A 27,996-nucleotide genomic window follows, 5' to 3' on the forward strand; every position below is an offset into this window, starting at 1 on the left:
AAATGAAGAAGGCAGAAAAAGCACAAGTTCACCCAAATGGGTCACAACTTTTTCCAAAAACTGTCAGTTTGTTTTAGAAAAGAGACCATAGCCAACAGAGCAGCAGCTGAAAGTAAAATTAAACTATAATTCTGCAACTTTTTTTTTTAATTACATACTACTTAATGTAAAAGTTTGATGTAAAGCATTTTCAGATGTGTTTTTAACAGTGTCCTCTGATAATCTCCGGTCTCATTCTTCCATTACCTGTCCTAAGCAAATAGCTTTTTCCCCTCTGCCAGCCTTTACTGAGTCTATAGGCAGAAATAGCATTTGTGGGCATTTCCATCCTTGTGATATGATCAGACTGGAGAATGCAAGGGCACATCTCTGTTTCTGTTCCAATTGTTTGCAACACATGAGAAGTATGTGGATATGGACTGAAAACCATGGCTGATAAACTAAAAGCAACAAGGTAAAAAATGGGATGGGATGGGATGGGATGGGATGGGATGGGATGGGATGGGATGGGATGAAGAAAAACAAAGCGAAGAATGGAGTGTGTGCAGTAAAGAAAGGAGGCTCAAGTGAAGCAGGGCAAGGGAAACACCACACCCACCTGTCACACTGAGAGCAAGTGGAAATGCTTTCTTACACTGGTATTCCAGGTCAAGCACCAATAATATATACCCGCACTTTACTAAGATGAAACACAGCTAGATCACATTCAGACAAATTTAGAGACGTCTGTAACTATTCAAACGTGAGGTGCCAGCATCCCCCTGTTAAGGCAGTGTCTAAACAGAAGTGCTACATTACAGGTACAGCCTGTGCCTGTATACCACAAACTCTGTAAAAGCAGTTCTTGTTCTGTTATCTTTTTGGTCATATTTTGTCTCAGGTTTTGGTGAGAGCACAAGAAACAGAAAAACATTCTTCCAGATTTCTGTTTGCACCTGAAGTTACAGTGAAACAGGATGAGAAAACACTATGCTTCACGTTAATTTGTGGTCTGGCATCCCCTTTTCTTGAAACTATGGCTTGTGCCTCCCTCTGCTTTTTAAGGTTGCTCTTAGAGCATGGTATAAACTGTATTATTCTGTAGCCACGCTATGGTAGCAGGTAGGAAGCTTTCGTTAAACCTTATCATGCTGATACACCAAGCTCCATGCAGCCTCGTGCATGCACCAACTGGGCTAACTTCAGATCTACAGAAGCACAGCGCTGCCTTTGCTGACTCAGTCTCAAGACATTGCTGTGATGATTATTTCAAATGTATGCCCTTTGCATAGGTTTTGAACTAAGGGACACGTACAGAATTATCAGCAATTTCTCCTTCATCCCTTTCCTGTGAATAAATAATTTAAATCCTTTACTTCTGACAGCAAGTTTCATCAGCATGCCACAGTATTTTAACAAGCAGCGCTATTCTGCAGAACATCTTCATAGAGAGAGCTCATGCACGAAGTCAAGGGAAAGGCCAATTTTCATTTTCAGCATAAAGCAGTCATTTACATACAGAAAACCCAGAAAAACCAGTTCAGGTGAAGTATGAGATTATTGGACTACAGTAAGAGAAAGCATTGCTTCTCTTCAGGGTAAATTATTTTTGACATTAAGCAGCTATAAATATATTTGAGGAAGAAAAAGGATTCTGTTGAGGATATTATCTGTTTGTAATTCAGGGAGAATTCATAAATCTTACCCAGGCTTCTCATTCACTGGAAAGCATACATATAATCCAGTCTAGTCGTTATACAGAAATTGGGCAGCCAACATCTTTAAGAAAAAAGTTACAAAAACCTAAGTCCCAAATACATTCTTTAAAAAGGTGAGTAATGATGTCACCTTAGATGATCTCATTTAGGATGAGGTTGTAGACTGTAGTCACTTGCCACCTTCATTTATTCTCCATGAGCAGTAAAGCAAAGTCATTCAGCTTACTATCAGCAATCTTACTTTCACAGAAGACAAACTGGACTTTTTTTAATGTGAAAAAAGTCAATACAAATCAGAGTCCTATTTGATTTTCATGTCACTAAGTCAATAAAAAGATAAACAAGCTGTCTTAAAGGGAAAGGTAGAAGGCAATGTCCAATATTCATTAAACTGAATGGGTCAGTGATTCAGTAGGTTCAGGCACTGACATTTTTAATACTGATAGCGGTAATTTTATGTATACTGAATGCCAGAGACTTGATTTACTTCAAATGAGTACTTACAGACTTTGGTATGGTCCAGTAAAGCACAGTAGTTGCACAGAACATTTATTTATAGCTATTCCTACTAATATAGTGTGATAAAAAAAAGCTTTGGTTTATATTCATAGTTAGTGTAAAGATGAAAAACAGCAATGGAAAAACATGCTAAGCAAGACTCGGTTATTCTTATAAAACGTTTTTCTCTGTCAACACACTTGTTCACAGTTTATGTAACCTTGTTCTGAGGAAGCTAATAAAAGCCCAGTGAATACAGCTGTATGCAGGTAAACCTTCTCACAAATTCAGCGTTCTGTACAGTAGCAAGTTTCAACACTGATTAACAAAACTACTGGAATGCAGTGCAACTTAAACATGACTTCAGTCATCTAAAACTAGCCAAGAGCATCCTCAGCCGTAAAAGGGTTGCCTGTTGTTTCGCTCACTGATAGACATAGAAGTTAACACTAAAACATCTGGCAAAATAGGACTGAGCTTTATAAAAACTGAAAACTCAACACTAATTTCTTCTAAAACCTGCTTTTAAATCTGAAACTGAAGCAAATGCACACACCACCACCACCCCAAAATAAATAAAACCACCATAGCCCAATGGTATCACAACCCAGTCATTAGCACTCGGTATGGACATTTTCAGGTTTCAAGTTTCTTGAGGTTTCACCTGATCCGTACGGAAGGCTGTGCTGTAGGAAGTAGGGAATTGTAGGGAAGTAAAGTACTCTGAACTCAGGGAAGCGAGTTTGGAGATGAAGCAAATTTATTTTTCCAACAATTGAAGGTAAGGAGCATTTTAAATCAACAACCACACACTTCATGAAAATCCAGCTAGTATGAAGGAACACATTTGGGTAACCATTCAAATTAAGTTTCAAAGCTATTGTAATATGGTGTACATATCATAGAGCCTTGTAGGTAACCCATGGTTTAGAAAATCAAAGATGCCCCCTGCATAAAGGACAGGCAGAGAACAGCATCACTGAGGTACTAGTCCCATTTCTTTCAGGCAAATTACTGCATAGATATCTAGGGTTAAGGAGTTTGGACATTTTTTTTGAACAGCTTTTACAGTATTGTAAGGTAACATAATGAAAATACATTGTATTTGAAACCAAAGAGCAGCATATTAGACATGCACTGGTAGAAAACATCCTGTGTACAATCTGAGATGTTAGAAGTACCATACACAACTTGGATGTTAATCGAAAAGCATACTAATCCAATTTAAATTCATTTTTGTGGAAAAAAGTCTACATGGTCTTATTCATAAAAATGGAATCCTCAACATTCAGCTGTGGTGGGTATAACACGAACATATACAGTCTTCATATTCAGGTTCTTCATGGAGACGTCCTTTGTGATCTCTAAACCAAAAAAAAAAAAAGGGGGGGGGGAGACAGTTAGTGTTCTTTCCAACAAGTGAAACCATCAATGCATTTTAATGCATTTTTTCTTTACTCGACAGTTCTATTCATTCAATTGAAATGAGACTTGGACAGAAACTGCTCAGCTCAAATTCCCTCCTGTTAAAGCACAGTGCATCAAAGAACTGCCACAAGCCACATGTTAGGCTCACTGGTGCACGAGTTCAAGGCACTGTTCTAGGTTACAAAGTAGATTTTTTTTTTTGAAAGCGTATGTCAGCCCACAGCTCCCAGCTTCCTATCCACAGAGAACAACATCTAGTCAGAAAATTGCTTTATAATGCAATAATGTGTAGTCAACAACACAGCACAATGCACTGAAAACCATAGTCCCTTATAAACCTTATGTAAGAATAGGACAGAGCAGAGATCTACCTCCTCTCGTATCCCATCACTTACAGCAGTTGGAACAAGATGCTTGTGAAGGAGTACAAGACGATGCATACAACTTGAGTTGAATACGTAAAGCAAAGACTGTAGTAGCAACATTAGTTTTTAGCAGATGCTATCTTGTAAAATATGCCTAAAGAAATTTATACTGCACCAGATTGATTTAAGTCTTTTCATAGCTCTCTGCATATACCTTGGAACAATAATAGGATAAAGACTCACCAACGGCCCTTTTATGGATGTAGCGTATTTCTAACAGGCTGATCCACAGTTTATAATTACTTATGAAACATGCACCCAGTAATCCTGCCTCACAGCTAAAGAAACAATGCCTTACAATTACAAAGAAGGGGAGAACTGGAAACCTCTATTACTATTCTTACCACTGTACAGAGAGCATTTTTTCCAAAAAGCAAGATGCTTGCTAGCTCAGTATTTCCCAACACCCATCAGCTGTAGCAAACTACACCAATAACAGAGCAGAATACTTTTGTTCCAGAGCTGTACCTCCCAGTATTCAAAACAATCTGAATAATAAATATACCAGAGGTCTCTTTACTAAGAAACTTCAAAGTGGTAAGAAACTTCAAAGTGGTAACTACAAATACATACACTGAAACCAAAGCAAAAGAAATTTGGGGGTTACTGTGGGACTGCACACTAGAGTCCCTACAGACAACATAAGCAAATAAAAGATAATTTTAAATTTTGGCACTGGTGTTAGCACAAGTGACAGATTAATAACATTCAGATATTTGGGTATTTTTTCTGTGGAAACAATTTTCTAGTGTACTGCACTGTATCACTGTACTGATGTCTGATATTCATCCTGCTCTAACTCGGGCTCGTGTCCAGCTGACAAAGACCAAGGCACAGCGCATGTGGTGGGGGGAGGCAAGTCTGTGAAGCACAGCCATGGAGATAAGGTAAAAGCAGTTTAATTTGCAGTAACATGATGTCCAAGTGGAAACTGTTTCTAGAAAAGGCAGCAACAAGTTTTGTTCCCGTGTACGAATACCAATACGTACTTTCCTTCTAACATTAAGGCCCCCATCTTTCCTTGAAAAGTGTTTCATATTTAGACTGAGTAGATACAGTCTGCATCAAACTTCAAATGCCATCAATTAAATAATTGAAAAGTCCTTATGGATCCTGATGGTTCCATTTTTAAGGAGTTCTCCTCCAGTGCAGTGATCTGCTTCAAGCAGCTGAATACCCATCCACAGAGCTAAGAGGTATAATCCAATTCAGCAATTAGGGCTTTATTCCCTCATTAACCTTCCTCTCCTTTCCATGAAAATATTACAGCAGTCTGTAAAGAAGTTACTCTGGTTTGCAGAAGCAGACAAACTATGAACTTGGTCTCAAAGCTATGTGTGTTTTGTTGGTTTTTTTTTGGTTCATTTATTCATTTATTTTACTCCACAATTGCCAAGTCGCATGGTAAAAAAAAAAAAAAAAAAAAAAAAGGAAAACAACAAATCTCCCAAAATCTCCAATCCCTGCACACTGAGACATTACATGAAGCTACTTCTTTCAACAGTATTTAAGAGAAAAATTACTATTAGAAATTGGAAACTTGACTCAGCAACAAAACATGACGACATGCTCTTTTGTGGTAGTCCCTCTGAAGGAAGCCTCTGCAGTTGGCATGCCAGAAGTATTGCCCAGGCCCCAAATATCTCCTAACCAGCTACCTGTGACTCGTGTTTCAGTCTTAGGAACAAGCAATGCTCACCACTTTAACATTTGGTTGCCCTTGATCTGTGTAGTTCCCTTCCAGCTGAACTATTCCAATTTCTAATTTAAATAAATGTCCTTCCAGTCTTCCAAAAGGAAGGTGGAACAGATTTGTTTCTGAAAAGTTGGCAAGCTTTCGGGCAATAGAGACCAGATGCCCAGCTTCCTGTGGCTGACAAAATTTATAAAGGTAATATTTTAAAAACGGTAACTCATTTTCTGTCATGTGGTTATTATTTTTTCCCTTTTAAGAAGACATCAGCCTTTCTATTCATCGCTCGTTATCACTGAATGTTACAAATGGTTAATAGAAACTTTTATTATTATTATTACCAGCTTTTATTTTTAGAGTAAGCCATCAAAAAAAGACTCAAATTTTTGTTTTGAAACTAAGATCCTGGAATATATTGATAAAATGCTAAACAAGGGATTACAAAACAGCAACTACACACAGTCATTAATTGAACTAATATCTGCCAGGGGCATCAAAATATGGTTTTTTCTGTATGCAGCATTTATCAATTAAAAAGATGTGAAGATGAAGTATGGCCACTTCAGTATTTATACCATAAAGAAAACTATGAAAAACAGCTTCATGGTGAGGTAAATCTAAGATAACAGAAACATAACTCTATTGCATAAGCATGTGTTAGCTACAATAATAAATCTCCAAGACCAAGTCCTCTATCTTCTGAGCCTCAATATGACCAAACGAGGTATTTTGGCCTTTGAAGACTTAAAAAAACAATATTTCAGATCGTCATGAATTATCAGTTTTACACTATTTAAAGCTTAAATAGTTCTGGAGAATTCATACTACAAATATGCTACAGTGATTCTGTTGATTTCCCTTTTAGGTAAAGGCATTTTAAAAATCCTTACTTCAGCTGATACTTAATGGCTATATATTGTTCTGTTTTGTCAGTTACTGCACAATTTAAAGGCTAGAAACTTTTATACAACAGTTATTTCAGCAGCTTAACTAAACCATACGCTGCCGTGAACCTGTTTGCCCTCTAACAGTGATAGAAACTAAAAATCAAGCAGTAAGTATACCATCAATAACTCCTGAATGGCTACATTCCTAGTCAGCAAAGTTGTACAAATAAATACCTTTTTTGTTTATGCAACCGAAGTGTGGTTGACATACTTAGCTCTTATACCTTGTGCTGTTTCTGAACACTGCTCTACGCTTCTGTTCGTTAACCTCATTCAGCACGTTCTTCTGAGTGTTAGTTCAAACTATCACTAGAAAGTTTCATCAACATTTGAGATTCACTTTACTTACAAAATGGCTTTTGAATAAGCACAGTTCACGTCACATGAAATAAAAGAAATAAAACAACCCTCCAATAAAAACAACAAAATATACCCTACTAATGCTAATTTTAATCTCTGCCACCCATCTGAGGATAAACCCCAGTTTTAAGGCAGCTACACGGGAGGGCTGCACTCCTACAGCAGCTGACTGGTACCTCAGGAAGAAGCTCAACCCATCCTAAAGATTTGAAAACTAGTTTAAACAGGATGGTTAACTTCTGGGCAGGTACCCTGATGTCATTAGGTTGCGTGTGATGTATCCCTCCGTACTTGGTTTCCATGGCAAGGTTTTGGTAGCAGGGGTGGCCTCTGTGAGACGAATCCAGCAGCTGCCCCATGGCAGACAAGGGCCAGTTTCAGCTGGCTCCAAAGGGACCTGCCACTGGCCAGAGCTGAGCCAGCAAGCAAGGTCATTTGTGCCTCTGTGAGAGCAGATTTAAGAAAAGGAAAATAAACCTGCTGCATAACGGCAGCTGGGAGAGCAAGGAGTGAGAAGCAGCCCCGCAGCCCCCCAGGTGAGTGCAGCAGGAGGGCAGGAGGCGCTCCAGGCAGGCAGCAGCAGTTCCCCTGCGGGCTGTGCAGGGAGAGGCCCCTGGTGGAGGAGGCTGTCCCCCTGCAGCCCATGGGTCCCACATGGAGCAGATCTCCACGCTGCAGCCCCCCCATGGGTGGAGGAGCCCCCGGTGGAGCAGGTGGATGTGGCCTGGAGGAGGCTGCGGCCCATGGAGAGCCCCCGCAGGAGCAGGCCCCGGGCCGGAGCTGCAGCCCGTGGAGAGGAGCCCACGCAGGAGCAGGGGGTCTGGGGGAAGCTGCCGCCCATGGGGGACCCGTGCTGGAGCAGTTTGCTCCTGGGGGATGGACCCCATGGGACAGAGCCGTGTGGGAGCAGTGCTTGAAGAGCTGCTGCCTGTGGGCAGCCCCCGCAGGCTCAGTTCGGAAAGGACGGCATCCTTGGGAGGGACCCCACGGGGAGCAGGGGCAGAGAGGGAAATAGTGCACACAGACAAAGCCTTAGGGACTGACTGCAGCCCCTATTCCCTGCTCCTCTGTGCCACTCAGGGGGAGGACGTAGAAGCAGGTGGAAGGGCAGAAGGTGTTTTTAGTTTGAGTTTCTCACTGCTCTACCTTGTTAGTAATAGGTAATAAATTACATTAATCTCCCTATGCTGGATCTGTTTTACCCATGGTAATTGAGTGATCTCCCTGTCCTTATCTCAACCCTCGAGGACTTTTCATCATATTTTCTCCCCCTTCCCCTTCGAGGAGGGAGAGCGAGAGAGCAGTTGCAGTGGAAATAGCTGCTCTGCTGAATAAAACCACCACACCCTCCAAGCAGCTTGTAAATCGTGCCAGTAAGATAAAAAGGGAGACAGAATCCTTTGCACAATTTCATTCAAAGTTGCATTTTCCTGAGTATATGAGAAATACCTGGTTCTGTTTATTTGCTTTTACTATGTAGTTTCCAATCCATTCTTCCTGTCAAATATAGTTGCATATCCTTCTCATGTCTACCTTTTTAGCACTACAGGTCATGCATTAGAAATTTCTAAGTCTCCCCCTCTGTGTTTTTCAAAGATTCTTTAGCACTTGAGGTATGTGATTGTCATTAAAGCTTTCTACTTCCCAAGTACTCCAAATAAAATGTTGCTGCCATAGTCAACCAAGTCTGACCTACTCAAACTACTCTGAAATAGATCTGATATACTCTCCTGACCTTTTCTGCAGAAGGAAGAAAAAATCTGCAACTTGAGTATTACAGGAAGAATTTAAAAGGTTCTTAAAATATTCACACTTCAGATTCACTCACTTCTAGAAAAGAGATTCACTCTGAGTCACAGCAGCATGTAACCACCAGTTCCATTTCTGACTGACTTTTCTATTTCAAAAGGAAGAAACTTGCAAAAAAACTTGGTGTTGGACATTTCATAAGGTAAATACATTAAAACTTCGAACTTGCTAATATATTTACGTGCTCAAAGAATTTTTTTGAATAGATTATTGAATTACTTGGCAAAATTAGAAGCCAATGTGTAAACAGAATGCATTTAGTAATTAAACTGGGCCTCAGTTACAGGGTTATATTGGCTGCTCCTCAACAAAAAACTTCCAAGTATCCTTGAACAAGCAAGTGAAACGTTTGTGCTTACCCTGAGTTTGTGCTTCATCCAGGAACAATTTTAGCCTTCTGCTTCTGAGCCCAAAAACTTTTGCTGTTTCATGTAGAAGACCTTGGTATGTTAATCCGTTCTGACCAACGGGGTTTTCCATTAGAAGAGTTCCCATTGTTCCTTTCTGACATTCTAAACAAGATAAAGAGTTACATAACTACTGATGAAGAATGATACTACTTTATCTACCTCGGTAAATCAAAATTTAGGATTTATTCTTATTGTTCACCACCATTTCTTTATAGTGCTTCAGAATTAGCCGTTCCAGCTTACCTACAAATAACCACTAAATATGTTTATAAACTATAAACTCGTAAGTGTAAGTGATTAACAGCTTGACAAACAAAAGAAAATCTTGCAGAATTCTTTACCATTGTCAAACGGAGGACCTGGAAACTGGAAAACATGAAGTATTTCAGCAGGACACAGAAACCACTAACAACTACGGAAACTCCCATAACAGATTCTCATGATCAAAACCCCAATTAAAAACACATTTTTTGCCCCAGGTAGGTTCTCAGTAATGTCTATAGGAATCCACATGGACAGGCAGTCCAGAAAGGACTCAGAGCAGAGCTGAGATGAAGAGCAAGTTACCAAGAACACAACTTTTCCCATCAAAGGTTTCAAAGCAGAAGCAGCCTAGCAGATTAGCAGCTGGAAAACAATTAAATGCACTTATCTATACTCCAGACCAGACTAATAATACAATTCCTTTGCCTTTTAAATAGCACTAAGAAATGTTTTACAGACTGTTTACAATGCCTTGGTAAAGAGCAGGCTTATCTTTCATCTTCCTATTCATTTCTGGTCAGTTTTAGATTCAACATTTTAAAATAAGCTGCACAGGTGAGCAAACTGTCAGAAACAGGGAAACAATGCTGAAGGGATCATGTTTAAATGCCATTTGTTATCTCAAACTCGCTCTTCACTTTTATGAAAAGGCAAAGAAAAACTAAACAATCACTGTGTTTATTATAAAGTACACACTAGAAGAAAAATAAATGAAATCACCATCTGCAAATTGAAACAGACATACGTATCTTCATCATCAAGAGATAGTGTCTGAAACAGATCAGAAAAAACTCAGCCTGTAAGCAAGGAGAAATCAGTATCCAACATACCTTGTGGTTTTGCATTTACTAACTGCAAGTTGATATACTGGCAGAGAAGAGCATCAGGAGAGTTGGTCAGAGCAGGTGCTGACCCTGTTGTCACATGTAGAGTCTTTCCACTGAGAGTAAGCAAGTCAGTTTTATTTATCAGTTCTGAAAAAGAAAATGAGACCAGTCAGGCCATTACAGGGAAGCCAAGGTCCAGCTCCTGCTCAGTTAGCTGACAGAGTCCTGCTAACTGATTCTGCTGTGGAAGCGTTTGCAATTGCTTGCTCAAGAAAGGGTATTTCTCCAGTTTGACAAGTGGAATTTATGTGGGGGGAGGGGAAGTATTTCTTAATATTGCAGAGAACCTAATCTGCTATGGAAATCGGTTCCTACATCTCACTTCTTATGCATATAAATACATACATGATTACTTATAAATAACTTAAGCAAGAAGTTGCTCACTTAAGCCGTTTCTTTCTCATTACATTAAAACCTATGATCTTTGCCTCTACCCTGACTTCAGTAGCTGAAGCAGGGCTGGATTTGTGTTACCACGCAATGCTGAGACACTTCCCACATTAAACTTCAGGTAACAGTAAGTGTACAACCAGTAGTAGCTGGTTAGATCCCAAATAACATCCTTTGCATTGATATTTGCATTTAATGTCAACAACAGCTGATGATTCAACAGATAACTCCAGTCATGCATATTTAGAAATTGGTGGACATCAGACACAAAACAGGACTTGCATCTCATTTTTTTCTTAGAAGGATTTGAGATGCAATACCGGCACCTTGGAAGCACTCAGATGAGAAACAAATGAGGTACGTGAGCCTTCATTGTACGCACTACCTACCGGAGCAGCTAGCTGCCTGCCTACCAGAGAGATAAACCACCACCACCCTGCTGCGAGGCACAACACTGAAGAGAAAGAACATCCCTCTTTATTGCAGCTACAGAAGAACTCCAAAGACCAAATCTAGGAAGAATTAACAAATTTACTATCTTGCAAAAATTGCACACTGTATACAGAGCAGGCACGTGTCATCTCCTCCAACAGGTTTTCTTTCCCTATCAGTACTGTTTGCATGTCACAGAGCCTACGGTTTACAAAGCTTTTTTTCCATTAGTTCCTCTAAATGATTTTGAAAGATGGAGAAATTGCCTTTTTCTTTTTTTTTTTTTTTTAAGGAAAAAAAAAAAGGAAGTTTATAAGTTTAAAAGCAAAAAAAAGAGGTGAAGCATTCTCACAGGCTATACGCTCTCAAAATTATGCCAGCTGCCAGAGAACAAAGCGCAATGCAATGTGGAAGGTTTATGAGACTGCCCTAGAGAAGGAAAAAAAGAGTATTTACCATTTCCACCCTTAGACTGCATCTAAGAAAGAATTTTGACTTAAGAAATCTCAGGTTTTGCAGCGTCTACACGTTAAGAAATATATTACGAAGAAATCTCAGCGTTCTGTTTTAATGGCACAAAATCCCTAGCCTTTAAAAATCATCTTTTTAAAAAATATATATATAAAAAGCTTTAAAGAAAAAGTAAAAACTTCATTGCTGCATCTAAAATTGAATTTTCATGAATGAGGTAATGGATGTATTGTAAGATAGCGGTCATCTGCCAGCTAACTGAACACTTTCCTGGTTTGTCTGAAGAGCAGGCCCAGGAGGAGCTTTGCTTGTAAGTAAAACCAAAATGGTTTTATTTAAAAGAAAGCAAGAGAAAACAACTAACAAGTGAAGGGTAAGTAACAAGAAAAGGAGTCAGCAGAGTTTCTTCCTAGCATAACTCTAAAGTGGCACTGCTTGCCATTTACTTGCCATTACCAGGCAATAGCTGTGAGACCACACCAGGGAGCAAGGAGCTTCATGGAGCAAGACCCCCAGCCCAAGTAACTCACAGCTCAGCGCCTCAGCACAGGGGCCACGATCTGTGCAGGTCGATGCACATCAACAGGGCACAAACAGCAGTCAGTGCAATTTGCATGTTTAACACATGGAGCACTTTGCATTACAGGACCACTGCCATTTTCACAAGGAAGATCCCATGGACAGTGCTATCAATACACTCAGTTCACATGACTCGAATAACTAATAAATGAGACAAGTGAGTCATTTCTTCATATATTATGATACTCTTGAAAGGAAGCAGATGTTGAAAAGTGCTCATCAATATTAAAATTACTTTTAAAGGCAGTTCTCCCTGCAGCTGAGATTTAAGTGGTAATGCTCTCTGCTAAGGTACCTTAGAGCCTTCATGGCCTTTTAAAAATTCAAAATAATAATAAAAAAAATCTTATTGAACTCCTGTTCAAAAACAATGATAAGAAACAAAAAATAGTTAGCCATCTGAAAATCATAAAGACAGAATAAGACATGGACTAAAAGATTTTCTAGGGAAATTCTCAGTTCCACCCTCTTCCTTCTCCCCTCCCTGCCTTCTTTTAAATCCTAAATGATTTATGGACTCATATAGTCTAAGAAAAATACATTTGTCTTAAAAAGGTCTTTTTCAATATGGGCTACTTCCTTGAAAGCTGAGTGCAACTCAGAAGCTGTGCACAGTAAGAAGTGTGTAAAGTTTTCAGCTATCTAGAGCAAAAAGAAACTCACAGACAACTATTCTTATGATCCAATTTGAGCCCACCCTCTTTCCTTTAAATAACTTAAACAGAAAAAAAAAATTAAGAAAAAACTAAAATGAGAAATTCTGTTCTTGTTTCTGAAGACCATTAGAAATCCCAGAACCTTGCTCAGTGTTTGTGCAGTTACTCAAAATACATCAATTCACTGCTGGGGAGGAAATGTTTATCCCATTATTTCAATGTTCTACTGAGAAAGAGGGCCTTGACATATTTTAGCCTGCCTTAATACAAGAACAGCCTGATTTTATATCATTATGCAACCTTAAGTAAATCTTCATTACAATTAGAAAACAAGATAATAAACTACTGCAAGTAAAGTGGAGGGGCCTAGAAACCACAGGAAGGAAAACAAGCAGCCAGAAATATGGTTTTACTGGGTCACAATTTTATTAACACATGTGGGACCAATTCAGCAACAATTCGTCCAGAGTGCACGACCTTTCCTTTGCAACTCCTCTCAGAGTGGCTGATACCAGCTCCTTGCCTTACCTAAGGAGCCCCCGGGCCTGTGGCGAGGCCTCACCTAACATCACCCAAGCAAAGGCTGGGTGGATAAAGCCAAAGGATTGCATCTGAATTGAACCAGACACCAAGAGTTGCAGCTCTGTTCTCTAACATCCCTAAGAGCTATTTTCTTTTTACATGCTTGCATTCAGCCCTGGCTCCACTGGGAGCATCATCTTCTGCTCATCAATACTTGTCCAAATTCTCTGCCAAAGTAAATTTGATAATCTAATCTTTCCAAGGGAATTTCCATGTCATTAACAAGTCAGCAGGGAAAACACCCTCTTTGCCTTGACCACTTACAAAGAGTAAAAGATCAAAATCAGCATGCCCAGCTGGAAAGCTCAAATGCAAACAAAAAAAGTGGCACGGAAAGGGAAGAAATGAAGCCTTCGCCACTACAGCAGAAAAAAGCATTTGAAAGAGGGGTAAACTAAATAAGGATCCAAACAGCTTATCATCTCAATAAGATGAAAATTTCCCAACTCTTCTTGGCCTTTGTAGGTCATGTCTTAATATCCACGATGGTTCATGAACCATATTTGTACACATCCATCCCTGTAGGGATGTACTGCTATGAAGTGTATCACTGCTGTTCAGAAAATGATTTAAAGGAATACCATTTCCTCCTTTAAAATATAAACTCGGTAAAGATGCTGAGGGACTCAAAGGTTCCTGTATATCATCCATAACTGAAAGCCAAGAATGATCATTTCATATGAGAAACTATGCAGTTCAAGTGAGCACAACTTGGAAAGAGCTTTTACATTAAGCTAAGTGGATTACATCAGAGAAAGTTAAGATATGAAAAGGCCCAAAACATTCTTGCCAACATGCATTCAGGAAATTACAAGTCACAAAACTAGAGCTGTTCTTACTGACATTATAGACTCAGGTAAGTCTACTCCCCTACTGGTATCATTGGCACACAAACTGGTGATCCACAGCAGTCCTGTGTGCAACCCAAAACAGCCTTTTGCAAAAGCCAATTAAAATATCTCCTCTTACATGTTGCTTCAGTAGTACCTCTGTGAAAACACGCTAGCAAAGGTTTCTACAGCTGTCAAACTTCAATTTTTGTGGTATTTTATCATTTCTTTGTCACTCATCTCAGACTTTATGCTGTTAATGGTGTGGAAACAAACAAATGAAGTTTCAACTCCAAGATGTGCCTGTAAATAACCCTAAGAACATAAAAAGGATTTACTGCTACTGTCAAAACCTATCTGAAGTTGTATCACAGCACAGACACTTCAAGTACTCTGCATTCTGTATCCATTCACTAAAACATTTGGTTAATATTATTTTGTTCTCGGTGTGCTGATTTTTAAGATGTCACTTTTGCTGATGTACTGGAATATTACATGTAATGTAATAATAAAACAGCATCTTCATCTCAGAGAAGAGAGCGCCAGCTTGCTGGTAGGATCTCAGAGTCACTAATTGCAACATCTTTCATAATGTTTCTCTGTCTCAGTTATTTTATCTTTGTAATGAACTGAACTATGATATAACCTGCAACTCTATATATAATCCATAGAAAGTGCTTTTTGTTCTCATGCCTTAACAGAGGTAAAGTTCAAGCTGCAAAAATATTCAATAGATTTTCCTAAAAAGAAAAAAAAAATGCAGAGATCCTCAGCTTTCTCTAGGGTGAAAAATAGAATGATTTTTTTCTCTATACATAGGTACACTTTGCATTCAGTTTAAGTTCTCACCCTGCCCACTGAGGCATTGGGGAAAAAAAATGAAATCATGCAAAAGCTGATGACAGCTTGCCATCAACATATAGCATAGCCTGGACCTGATAGAGACATTTTCTGAAATAAATCAGAGTTTGTCCTGATGAAAGCTGCTATGGAAATAGGTTAACAGAAGAGATGAGCATCATTTTAACAGCAGATTTTGGAAACATTCTAATGTGACTATAAACAAAGTCTCATAAGTTAAGTATTATAAAGCAGAATATTTCCTTGTGCATTTTCCTGTCAATTTTGTGTGTGTGTGTATATACATATGTATAAATTGTACAGTAAGTAATTCCTGGCTGCTGCTAGGAAGACTCAATTTTCCTTGTCATACTCCATTTACCTGTTTTTCCATTAAAAACTGTCAGTTTTGAATTTTTAAGACCAAAAATGCAGGAGACAGCATCTACAAGCCCAGTGAAGTTCAAGGTATTATCTCCTTTTGGATTTTCCAGCAGCAACACACCATCTAAAACAGAAATTATGAAATTAAGATACAGTTTGCAAGAAACATGAATTTCAATGATTTTCTAATGAGGTTTTCTAATGACTTCCAGCAAATTACTAAGCTAATTTAAAACTGACAACACTACATACTTCCAGAACTTTTTGGAGAAAGAGGGAAAGAGAGAAGAAAACAGGAAAACTGACTCGAATATATTGCAGATTTAGTTATATTTGTTTTTATTAACAAAGTTACTGTTGCTGAATTATAATCCAGTATTACATTGATTAAGAAGTGGCAGACTGTACGCCAAGATGTTCACCAGGTTAGTTATCTTCATTAATACAAACATGATACAAAGCATAATTGCACTGACAAAAAATTTTAAACAAATTTAAGGAAAAGATCCAGAGTACATTTAGTTTGTTCTCATTTTAATATAAAACTCAGCCTGGTAATACTTTTAATAATATCACTATACTGACTTATGTAATGTACTTTTGACTATCCAAAACAGTTTATTCTCTAGTTTTAGTATTTTTTTCAATTCTATCTTTTTTTTTTTTTTTTTTTCCAGAAATAGTATCTGGTCCACAGAAAGGCGTCTCCTACATATTACTACATAAAGAATTTAAAATTCTCAAGGGACATACTCTGAGCCTGGGTGAATATACGCACACAAGTTTGTATACGCACACAAAAAAACATGACTATTTTTTACTTTTAATAAACTCATTTTGGAGAGCTATTGAAAGCTGCTTTGAAAGAGAGCATCTTCTTGGCATCAACATTCCTCACTCCGTTTTCTGAACAGTCTTTTAACACACCACCACAGACAAATCAAAATGGGTACATTCCTACCTTGCTCTGTCCCATTAGCACAGACTTTGAGGTTGACGTAGGCACAGGCTGGACCAACACGCTGGCACACACCACCTCTGACAAGTGTAATTTCTAGCTCTGATCCCTTCAGCTTAAAAAAAATAAATAAATAAATACATATATTGCTTACATATTGTTTTGCTGATTTTTTCTTCAAACTTCATGAATATTTTTGTCTTTTTTATACTAAACATCACTCATTTTATTAAAACAGCAGATTTTGCCACTTCTTCCTTCAGAAACAGTGCTCCAAATATGAATTGATCTTTAACTTAAAGATGAATCAGCATTTAACATGTGAAAAGAATAGAATAAAGCGCCTCAGTGTGACTGCAGTCTCTCAAAATCTAACCCCAAAATGAATATACTTAAATGATGAAGACTCTTCCAGAGGTAATTCAGAGTATCTGAACACAGGATGCTGTTCTCAAGTTGTCTTCTGAAACCTTCATCTGCCTGCACTGGCTACAGACAACAGCCAGGGCTACAAGTTGTCCTCATATTAAGTCTACTGCTGAAACAAATGTATTTTTATACAGGCCTTAAACCATAGCTTTGTTAAGACCATGTTTTCTCAAGCCCAATTCTCTTCCTGAGCTAAATACAGGTTGATATTCCTCCTGAACTTATACCAATTTTCATGAGAACAGCACTCTAAGTGATCACCTAAGTTTAAATCCATAATGAAACAGGTGTCATTCAGAAATCACGTACAGAAACAACTGGTAGTATGTTGCTATTTAAAACCTTTTTCTTAAATAAATATAGAGCACAAACATGGAAATGCTGCTCAGCGCTGAGCTCCTACTGCAACCTAGAGAAAGACTGATGGAGCAGCACATCTTGTTTTGTGCTTACCTACTTTCACCAGCAACTAAACATTCATTACACATGGAGCTGCTTTTCCCTCCCAATATTTTCTGAAAAAACAGCTGAAGTTTCCAGCTGTCTTTCAGAACAAGCCTCTGAGAAGGATTCATAATTAATGTTCTTTATGTAACATTGATCCAGGATACTTTCACAGAAACACTAACCCTGAATGTAATCAAAATACTTCCAGAACAAATAGACTGCTTTTCATTTTTGTCCCAGTCTTTACACATATTCAGCATCACACGGATTTCCAATCGTCTTTTTAATAACTTCCAGAGGTTTACTGCAGTGACCCTGCCAGAACTGCTTAACTTAGGAACCCACGTGCAGCATTACACACTTGGGTTTTTCACCTTGCACCTGCTTTTGTACCTGAAAGCGCACAATGGTCCTTGTAAAACATTTTCCACTTCAGTGCTGCTTACCCACCCCCATCAACAGAAGACAGTCAACGCATAATTCAGTTTCGATGAAAAGCCTTTATGCCTGAAAGTGCTAGTACAAAATGTGTGCGCAGGTATGACCAAGAAAACCCACCAAGCACGGTTGGGTTTGATGCGCTGACCTGCAAATCCACTGCACATCGCTGCAGCTATTTTAACTCTCCACAAAGGGCCAAACTGCTACCCTGAAAGGACTTCTTCAGAAAAGCTTTTTCATTTCAGATATTTTTATTCACTGCTGGTGCTGTGACAAGCTAGTCGCAGCAGAACACAGAACAGAGTGCAAAACATCTGCCCTGAGCAATCCATCTCTACAGTCCCGGAAAGTGAGACTTCCGAGGAAGAATTTACAGTTGCACTAAAACCCCAGTCATCTGTTTCTGTCTGCAACCTCTCTTTTAAATACTAAATATCTGACTAATAAGTCAGAAGCCCATCAAGTCTGTAAACACAGCCATTTAAAGGTGCAGAAAGCTCCCCACCTGGCAAAGCCCACAGCTGAACTCTGCAGGGAGGTACTTTGTGGTAATTGAGGCTCCTTAACCTATGCTAAAAACAAATGGCAATTTACTTGCAAAGTTTGTCTTTGCTTCAGATACAGCGCTTAACTTTGGTATGCAGAACTTGCAGTGAGTCACAGCTCATGTTCTTGTTTGGGGGAAAAACAAGAAAGCAAAAAACCAAGCCCAAGACTTTAAGCTAGCAGGCAGGAACTCACAGCCCTATGGCCGCCGCAAGATGACCATCGCCTGTCCATAAACCTACTCACCAACTGCAACAGCCACACAGAACTGTCATGCGTAGTGTTACTTCAGGTACAATTCTGTAGGTTTTCCCTACTCAGCAATCCAGTATTTGTGCAAATGTGTATTCTGATCCACAGACCTCTCTCTGGTTTACATACTGCTCACCATTCCAAAATCCAAACGATGTCCGATTTTGCTGACATCCAGACAACAGCTTGTTTACATTTCCTATTACATCCCTAATAACCAGCACCTTCTGTCAGGGCAAGATTTCTTCATTACATAAAGAGTGTTATTTGAAACTAACAGACTTGTTTAGCTACCCACAATGTTCTTCTGCACCAGAATATGCTAAATTAAGATTTCAAAAGCAGACAAATAATGGGGAGGTGAGTGGAGAGGACATACTTGCACAGGCATGGAAGCCTTCACAGAAAGATGCAGTGACCAACAACAAAGCGAACAAACCACACAATTTCAGATGTAGGCTACCAGAAAAGTGTTTCCCAGCACTACACGTTTCTGATGCTACTTTTACTTTCTGAATTGTATTTGATGTTGATTTAAGCTGTCCGTCGACAGCATCACAATCAGGTAAGAAATAGCAAAATTTTCCAGACACCATATTCTCTACTTTTACAATGTTTTTCTTCGTCTGTGTTTGTCTCTAGATGAAACTACTGATTTTGAAAAAGGCCAAACACACCTTTGTTTCAAATCCATACAACTTCAAAAATTTAATTAATATAAAATGTTTCCCTTACACATGCTGCCAGTAGGACAGACAAAATGTGCCTCCTTCTCAGCTATTCTCATAGCCCTACCCATTTTGTAAAACAAATTGGAAGAACTAATATATCATAAATTCTTGTCTTCCTGGGTTAGCATGACATTTAGATTAAAGAACCTGTTTCACCCATAATTCTGATAGGCATGAGTGAATACAGTCAGTTTGCATAAAACCAAAAGAGTGTTCTTAAAACTTGTCAGAAGAAACAGTCAAAGAAAACAAATGAAAGTTCAAATTTGGTGATGAAAGAATAAGCCAATCTGCAAAACTGCATTGTTACAAAAGGCTGAACTTCAGGAAGAAAAAAAACACAAAACATCCTCAAACATTATTAACTGAAACTGGCCTTAAGTCAAGATGCAAAATTTAGCTTCAAAGGAGAAAATTTCTAAGTACGAAAGCATATTAACTTAAAGAAATCAGAACAACAGTACTTTTGCTTTCTAAACAATGCACTAATCCAAATATAAATAACTATCTGAAGTACTTTAAGCTTACACAACTTGCAATTAACATATTTACTTCAGTACCCAAGTGGCTTCGTTTCCAAACTTAAGAGACAAGCAACAGAGCCCACCCATTTTATTTTTTAAACCAAAAAGAAAAACATGGACATTCATATACATGAAATAACATCCCCTTTATCCCACAAATTCTGACATACAAATTATCTTCAATCAAAACAATTCTTTCGGTTAAAAGCTTATAGGAAAATGAACTATGCAGTCAATGCTTTTTCCTTCTTACTTGGGTGGTCTCCTGGATGAGAACTTCTTTTGACATAGGCACTGGGTAAGGTTTTAGGGCAGCCTTTATTGTTGCAAGAATGAAATCTGTATGTTCCTTAATAACAGTATCCAAGTAGTCACCTTCTGGATATGATCTGTAGTACACTGTAATCTCATCTGTAGGAACCAGATTTCGCTGTAGGACATACCAAATAGACCATTAATTGACAGCAAGCCTAAAAGTTGAAGAAAAAACGTATTAGATATTTACCAGACATTTGTTAGAAGTTTCCCCAAAAATACTTGAATAAAGCAACTATTTTGTCAGAAGGGAAAGGAAGAGGCATGAAACATGGCGGCACTTTCTTCTAAAGACAATGACCAACTAAAAAGCACACTTTCCTCAAAATATTTCATTTACAAATTCATTTACTAACTCTCCCCCTTAATGAAATGAAAACTGATACTGAACTCTAACAAAATTCTGTTTCAGTAAGAAAAAAAACTTGCATCCTAATGCCATTCCAGCAATAGTTATTGTAGATCCAGAATTGCATTAGTCGTTTACTTTGATAACAGGAGTGGGAATCAAATAACGACAGTAAATGCATATTAGCATCATGCTAAGTGATAAGCAACACCAAGGATTTTGATATTCATTTAAATAAGTTACAAACTTATGTCATTACAGAAATAAATATGAATCATCCAGTAACTTAAGACTTTTCATGGCCACATTTCTTCCTAATTTTACGAAGATATATACACACACACACACACACACACAAACGTGAAAGGGGAAGGTGACAATTTTAGTATATGTTTGTCATTTTTCATGCATGCTCTTAGTGAAGATTAATACAGTCTCTAGCCCATCGCCACCAAGTTTGCTGAGTAGGAAAACCCCAAATGTAAGGGTTTATTTTAAAAAACTTGCAAGTTCAGAAACTTTTTAAATTGTTTGTCAAGCGTTACATATTAATGTAATGTCCTCTCCACATAAATACTTTTTAGACCTGTAATCATCTCCCTGGTGACCCAGGTTTCTGAGCACAAAATGGAGGCACTGAGCACAGCTCTTTTTGGATTATTATCGTAGATAGAGAGAAGTTACATTGGTTCAAAGTGCTTTAACATAAAGGTCAGACAGCATCACTTATATGTATGATGAGAACAATTAAGAGTGGAATCATTTATGTCAATTGGTGCCAGAAATGCCTCCTGCAATTTGCTAAGACGTGAGTCTGTTTCTTTTAGCAGTCCTAAGCTCAGAAGTCTTGGCTCTCACCAGTCCAGCTGATGTAACACACCAGGACTGAGACTGAACAGATCACAGCGCTTGGCAGGAGGGAGGCAGGCCCAAGAGATAGTTAACTGGGACTGAACCACTGCTATGTGGCCAAAGGGAGAAAAACTACAGGGACTCAAAAAAAAAAAAAAAAAAAAAAAAAAGTGTATCCACTACTGATGACATACTAACCTTAGGCATTGGTACGGGCTGCCCAGGGATGTGGTGGAGTCACTATCCCTGGGGGCGTTTAAGGAAAAGGATAGACGTGGTGCTTAGGGACGTGGTTTAGTAGGTGATAGTGGTGGTAGGGGAATGGTTGGACCAGATGATCTTGGAGGTCTTTTCCAACCTTAATGGTTCTGTGATTGCATAGTAAGCTCAAGATTCAACTCTAGTTCCTTTAAATACGGAAATTCAAAACAAAAGAATGATTTCAAGCCATTTAAGCCAGAACAAAGTTTGAGATCAGGGGTAAATGATACAGGTCTTCACATTTTAATTAACAACCTCAGTTTCTGCTACATATCGCCCAGGAAGAGCTTAGAAGTAAATTGTCTTATTCCATTGCTTCCTAACCTTTTTGCGAAGCTTCTGAATGCGGTTAATCACTTCCCGGGCAACTCCTTCATCCACCATGGACTGGTCTGGGGTAACATCTAGCAGAACTAAAACCTAAGGATTCATAGAAGAGTTGAACAGGTGACAAACTTGAAACAAGCTAGTATTAACTCACAGTTACATTCTTCCTGTGCTCCTCACAAAAATACCAGGTTGAAGAGAGCACTTTAACATCTCCAAAACTGAGAAGATAGCCTACCACATACCAAGAGCCTAACTGGTAAGAAAAACCACCCCAGCTTCTCACCTCAACAATTCTGTTCCACTTTTAGAGGAATGCTTCCCTTAAAGCAAAGAATAAGAAAAACAAAACAAAACAAAAAAAAACAATAAGATACCTGAGCATCAGAATGTGCCTCAAACTGGGCAGATCCTCCCGCAGTCTGATCAAAGGTATACATGAGACGAAGATCTTCCTCATGAAGTTCATGTCCTTCTACAACAATGGTGCCTGCAGAATAGGCAGATGAAGAATGTTTCTTACAATCAGAATAAAAAATAAATCAATAAAAAGCTTAAAACAAATTCCAGACTTAAAATAAATGAAATTTATTACAATTGTCATACAGTTAAACCACAATGAAATGCTAGTGGAACACGCTGAGCATTCAGATTCTCATTCAGATTTTTCATACTAACACTTCTGCAGGCAGAACTCAGCTCACACACAGACCTTCTGTATACCCTTTGAATGAAACAGAACTTAAAAATAACCTGCATATTCAAGTAAACGAAAAATTCACATTCAAGCAGTTAACTGAACAGATATAGCTGGAAAATTCACACCCGCTTGTAAATCTGCAGTTGAAGCCATGATTCCAGAATAAAATCTGTCACACAAATACTCAGTTCAAATTTGACTCAGTCTTATGGAAAATATCATTCTTTACTCCATTTTGGACATCCAGTAGAACTTAAACAGGTGAACAGTGTAAGATTAGTATACACAACCACCTCAATTCTACAGTCAAGAAAATTGATTAAAAAACTAATAAAAAACCTCATACCCCCTCTTCTCATTAACAAACTCTAATATGGATGATACCTGGGAGGTAAGCTTTATGTTTCCATAAGTCTAGAAAAAGATACTTTTGCATTTGTTTGATTAATATATATAAACCAAGTGCAATTACTTGGATTTTTCTGATAAATCCCAAATCTTTTGTGTTGCTTTTTTTTTTTTTTTTTTTTTTTGACAATTTTGCTATGGTTTAGCGGTTTGTACCACCACGTACCTGTCTCCTGGAATTCCTCCAGCTGCTCGCTCTTCAGCTCTTTGATTGCAGCCATGACAAGTTTAAATGCACCTTTCAGGCGCTTCCCAAGCACCATGTGATCTGGTTCCGCTCTCAGCCGGACTCCGTATTTATCTTTGTTAGTAGATAATGTCACTTGACGGACATTAAGCTCCTGCATAAACACACCAAGAGGAAAAAGGAAGCTAAAGAACAGCCATCTCTGACAACTCTTCAGAAGTCTAGAAAAGCAGGGGCCATGGGACTAGGAAAGTGGTAAGTCCCAAGCTGCAAATTTTTTGAATGGTTGCTTCTGTGAACCAAGTAATCTGCCAATACAGCAACAGCAAATAAACCCAACCAATCCTAAAACTGTTCTTCAACAGAAGATCCTATTCTCATCTTCAGCCTTTAGGAAGACATTTCACCAATATCAACAGACACCAGTCAGCTCTCAACTCAGATCAGATCCATTTTCAACAAGCTTTTTTATTTTACTGTTACAACTGCCTGGAAAGTTATAACTATTACTTCTGTGTGCAATGGCACTAGAAAATGGTCTGCAAAAATTCAACAAGGAAGATTTTACTAAAATATGCTTTTCAAAATGCAGTTAGCCATAGAACTATAATGAAAATCTTTGCTTTAAGTCAAACAACAGTTACTGCTCTATCTTGTCTCTTTCCTTTTGTTTATTCCAGGTCCTTACTGAACAGAAAACCACCTTGCTCAGAAAAACCACTGTCAAGCACAAAGCGTTGTAGCACATGAATACCAAAGATCAGTGAACAGGGGCAGCCAAAAAAGCTTATATGCATCTGTCATCTTCAGAAGGAATCCAAGGACATTATTTTGCCACTACAAAGAACCATGGGCGGGCCCATATTTTGAGTAATGTGCAGTTTTTGTCCCCATGTTTGAATGGGGACATAGTGGTGCTACAGAGAGAGTTTTATGGAATAAAAACTGAGAGGACATTAAGAGGACATTAAGAGGACATAATTAAGAGGACAGTGTTGCTTCTATATGAGGAGAGACCAAAATGTCTGGAGCTCTTTGGAGAAAAGGATATTTAAGGGGAATAAGATTGAGGTTTAGAAAGTTAAGAAGGAGATGGAGAAGGAAGGTAAGAACGATCACAGAATCACAGAATTTCTAGGTTGGAAGAGACCTCAAGATCATCAAGTCCAACCTCTGACCTAACGCTAGCAGTCCCCACTAAACCATATCCCTAAGCTCTACATCTAAACGTCTTTTGAAGACTTCCAGGGATGGTGACTCCACCACTTCCCTGGGCAGCCTGTTCCAATGCCTCACAACCCTTTCGGTGAAGAAGTTCTTCCTAACATCTAACCTAAAACTCCCCTGGCGCAACTTAAGCCCATTCCCCCTCGTCCTGTCATTCCAAATCTCCAACTGATCCCTCGAGTGCAGTGAAAACAGTCAGAGATGGGTGTAAAACAGATCCACAGCAAGGAGTTAACCCTTGGAACCTAATGCTACGGGAGGAGGAAATCAGGAGTGTACCAGCAAATTCAGCAAGCAATTACACTCACAACAGGCAGGCAAGAAGATATTAAAAGGAATAAGCAGGGATCTGTCCTTAAACATCTTTAATACAACAACTCCAAATGGCCAACTCCTGGATGTGTTCCCTGAAAGAAGTAACCAGACACCTGTGCTCTGTAAACAGCCCTCTCTACTGCAGGACACACCGTACACTGCTAGACGAGCTGTTATTCTAAGCCATTGAGTCACTTCTTACGTTCTTAACTACAACTATTTTCCTCATCATATAAACATATTAAAATCACCATTAAAAACAAAATTGCACACCCAGACCATCATAAAATATCAAATTCAAAAACACACAGTGAACTCTACACTTCATTCTATCCAAGAAACAAATGCTTCACACACATAACTAATTACACCATGAACTACTGCCTTGGTATACCTCCTGTAAGTGGAAGAACCCCGTATCCCAATGTTATTTTGGATCTTCAAGATAGCTTTACAAGGAGGGGAAAAAATAAACAGGCTAAGAATGAAACAAAGGCAGGACTTGACACCAAAATTCCCTGTTTCACGTGGTCTCGCTGTAAAATACCAGGGACAGAACTTGGATAGTCTGACTTGCCAACATGCAGCTCTTCTACAGGTACAAAACTGTGCATATCTGGAGCACATTACACTGCAGTTCTGTAGGTTGCCTGTCAGATTGCCCAATACTTGAAGCATTGAATACTTGGAGTTGTGTTTAAATCTCCACCAGAAGGTTGTTAGAGTTCACATTGACATGACACAGAATCAGCAAGTGCATCTGGCAAGCAAGCTGCTCCAAGTCTTGTAGGAAGCAGAAGTAAACAGTAGCAGAAAGGACTAGCAAATAGCCAGACATTTAGACTGAGAAGTAACTCTTAAATACAACCTCTGAGCTCAAAGTCTAATTCCCCAGGAAGTCCTACTGGCATGAGGAGCCACGAATACAACTGAATCTAATTTTATTTAATACATCTTTTAGGAAATCTAATGAAAATTACGTGTTTCAGAAATTCAGTTTTAATCGAAATGAGCCCACAATTGGTAAATGACAACCGGGGGGTGCGGGGAGTAGCAATCTAAAAAATAGCACAAGTTTAAATATGATTTTGGGCCTCATTAGATAAATTACACACAAGCATCTCCATCAAGACAAATATCCTATGCTAATTTGATTAAGAAACCATTCTTATTTATACATTATTTGTTACAAAACTAAAACAGTTCTTAAAAAAAAAAAAAAAAAGCAAATCTGTATCTTGGATTTCTTTATAATTGTCTCATTATACTGCTTTGATTTAAAATAGTGCTTATTATTACCTTCTCAATAAAGCAAAATCATCTATACATGTACCTGCTAACACTCATATACACAAACTGAAGCAACTGATTCTTCCTCCCAGTTGGAAGAGCTGCATATTCACATGTTCTCAGTGCTGTACAAGGGCCTTCAGTTTGAGCCAATACTTCATGTGCCAGACATGATCAGACTGACCTGCAACCCACCTACCAACACTGTCCAATTCTCAGAATAGAGAAGAAATGCCAGTGCTGTGCTTCAGGCTGGGCTGGGCCTTTTACTTACATGGAAAATAAATATTAGTTATGCAACGCTGTGAGAAACCAAATACTGAAGGACCACACACACTGCCACAGTTTACTTGTCAGTTAGCTCAACCCATTCACTGATTCAATCTACTGTTATTTCATCTTGTGAGCTTGGTTCTTTTTGCATGACAACTCCATGCTCTGGATAGTTCTAATATTAAGTTCCATTTATTTAAATTATTTTGTATGTTTTGATGATGAGAGTAAGACTACAGATCAAAGAATACAGTTATTATTTTTTAAAAGTGATCAGCATTTTTCAGAGAACTGACAACTGTATTTTTCAATGTCTTTAGTTGGCAACTGCATGAGATGAAATGGTGCAAATTTTCTTAGATATTACCTCTGGCACTAGAAACACACCTCTGGCAGTAACCAAAGGTTCTGAAGTTGTGAATATGGAAGGAGGTTGATGAATAAAACTGCGAATAATACTGCAAAGTAATCACACAGAATCACAGAATTTCTAGGTTGGAAGAGACCTCAAGATCATCAAGTCCAACCTCTGACCTAACGCTAACAGTCCCCACTAAACCATATCCCTAAGCTCTACATCTAAATGTCTTTTAAAGACTTCCAGGGATGGTGACTCCACCACTTCCCTGGGCAGCCTGTTCCAACGTCTAACAAAATACTACCCACTTGCCCATATTCATTGATCTCTACAGCTGTGAGCTGTCCTGGTAAACAACTAATTGATTGCAATGCAGTACAAAAAACACATATGCTTTTGCATCAGCCTGATGAATTTTAAGATAGAAAATACTTTGTGCTATTTTTTATTATGCATTCGTACTTCCATAAAGGTATTTACGTTTGTTGAAATTCATCTCCCTAAAACATATATGTTAACTTTGTTTGAAATAGCAAATTAAGTGAAACCTACTTTTGCATATTCATCCAGTTCTGCAATAATTTATCAAGTTGTGAGGTTCTTGTCACCTTTTACCAGCTGTACAAGTTGACAGCAAATTTTTCCACCCACCTTTTTGAAGTACTTTGAGTAAGCAACTTCATCTCCTTTAAAACTGGATTCTGTACAACAATTAATTCCAGTTTTCTGATGAAGAAAATGTGGTAGACACTAACATAAACTTCAAAAACTGTGTTATTGGTACTGAAATAGTTAAGAATAATAGTAATTCTGAAGTGGCATCACTAAGGCCAAGTCTAAGAGAAACAGTCAATACGCTAAAATGACAGAAAAACATGACCAATCCTACTTGCAAATCAATTAAGTTTATTTTTTTAATCAAAGTTCCTTCAGTGCACAATTCTTAAGAATTTAAGTCCCATGGAAATTAAAAATGTACCAGTATATAACATGGATCTGAAAAATATCTTGTACAACAAGCCATGACTCCCTTAGCCAGTGCTCTTAAGTTACCCCCAAATAATTTTTGGAAGCCTGGTGTAGATGCATACTTAGGCTGATACATGACTGGAAGTTTAGAAGGTCCTTTCCCCTGCTTCAGTCATCTATTGAATTCTCTGTCATCAGCTGGCACAGCTGCTGTCACCAAGACAAGCATGATGACTTTATCTTGCTCATGTTGAT

General features: G+C 38.5%; 1 protein-coding gene across 1 annotated transcript in view; it reads right to left on the reverse strand.

The window, feature by feature from the left end:
* Nucleotides 1-2,937: 2,937 nt before the first annotated feature.
* IARS1 (isoleucyl-tRNA synthetase 1) overlaps nt 2,938-27,996 on the reverse strand; it is a 101,857-nt gene continuing 76,798 nt past the window's right edge. Inside the window, exons 27-35 of the mRNA XM_084292524.1 lie at nt 23,289-23,463; nt 22,392-22,504; nt 22,012-22,107; nt 20,164-20,340; nt 16,544-16,655; nt 15,581-15,706; nt 10,362-10,505; nt 9,217-9,369; nt 2,938-3,559 (exon numbers count right to left, since the gene is read on the reverse strand). Of these exons, the coding sequence (XP_084148650.1) occupies nt 3,477-3,559; nt 9,217-9,369; nt 10,362-10,505; nt 15,581-15,706; nt 16,544-16,655; nt 20,164-20,340; nt 22,012-22,107; nt 22,392-22,504; nt 23,289-23,463 (1,179 nt within the window). The 3' untranslated portion in view covers nt 2,938-3,476. The remainder of the gene's footprint in view (nt 3,560-9,216; nt 9,370-10,361; nt 10,506-15,580; nt 15,707-16,543; nt 16,656-20,163; nt 20,341-22,011; nt 22,108-22,391; nt 22,505-23,288; nt 23,464-27,996) is intronic.

The sequence above is a fragment of the Netta rufina genome (genome assembly GCF_964035555.1).
Source record: "Netta rufina genome assembly, chromosome: 10".
Taxonomy (NCBI): Eukaryota; Metazoa; Chordata; class Aves; order Anseriformes; family Anatidae; genus Netta; species Netta rufina.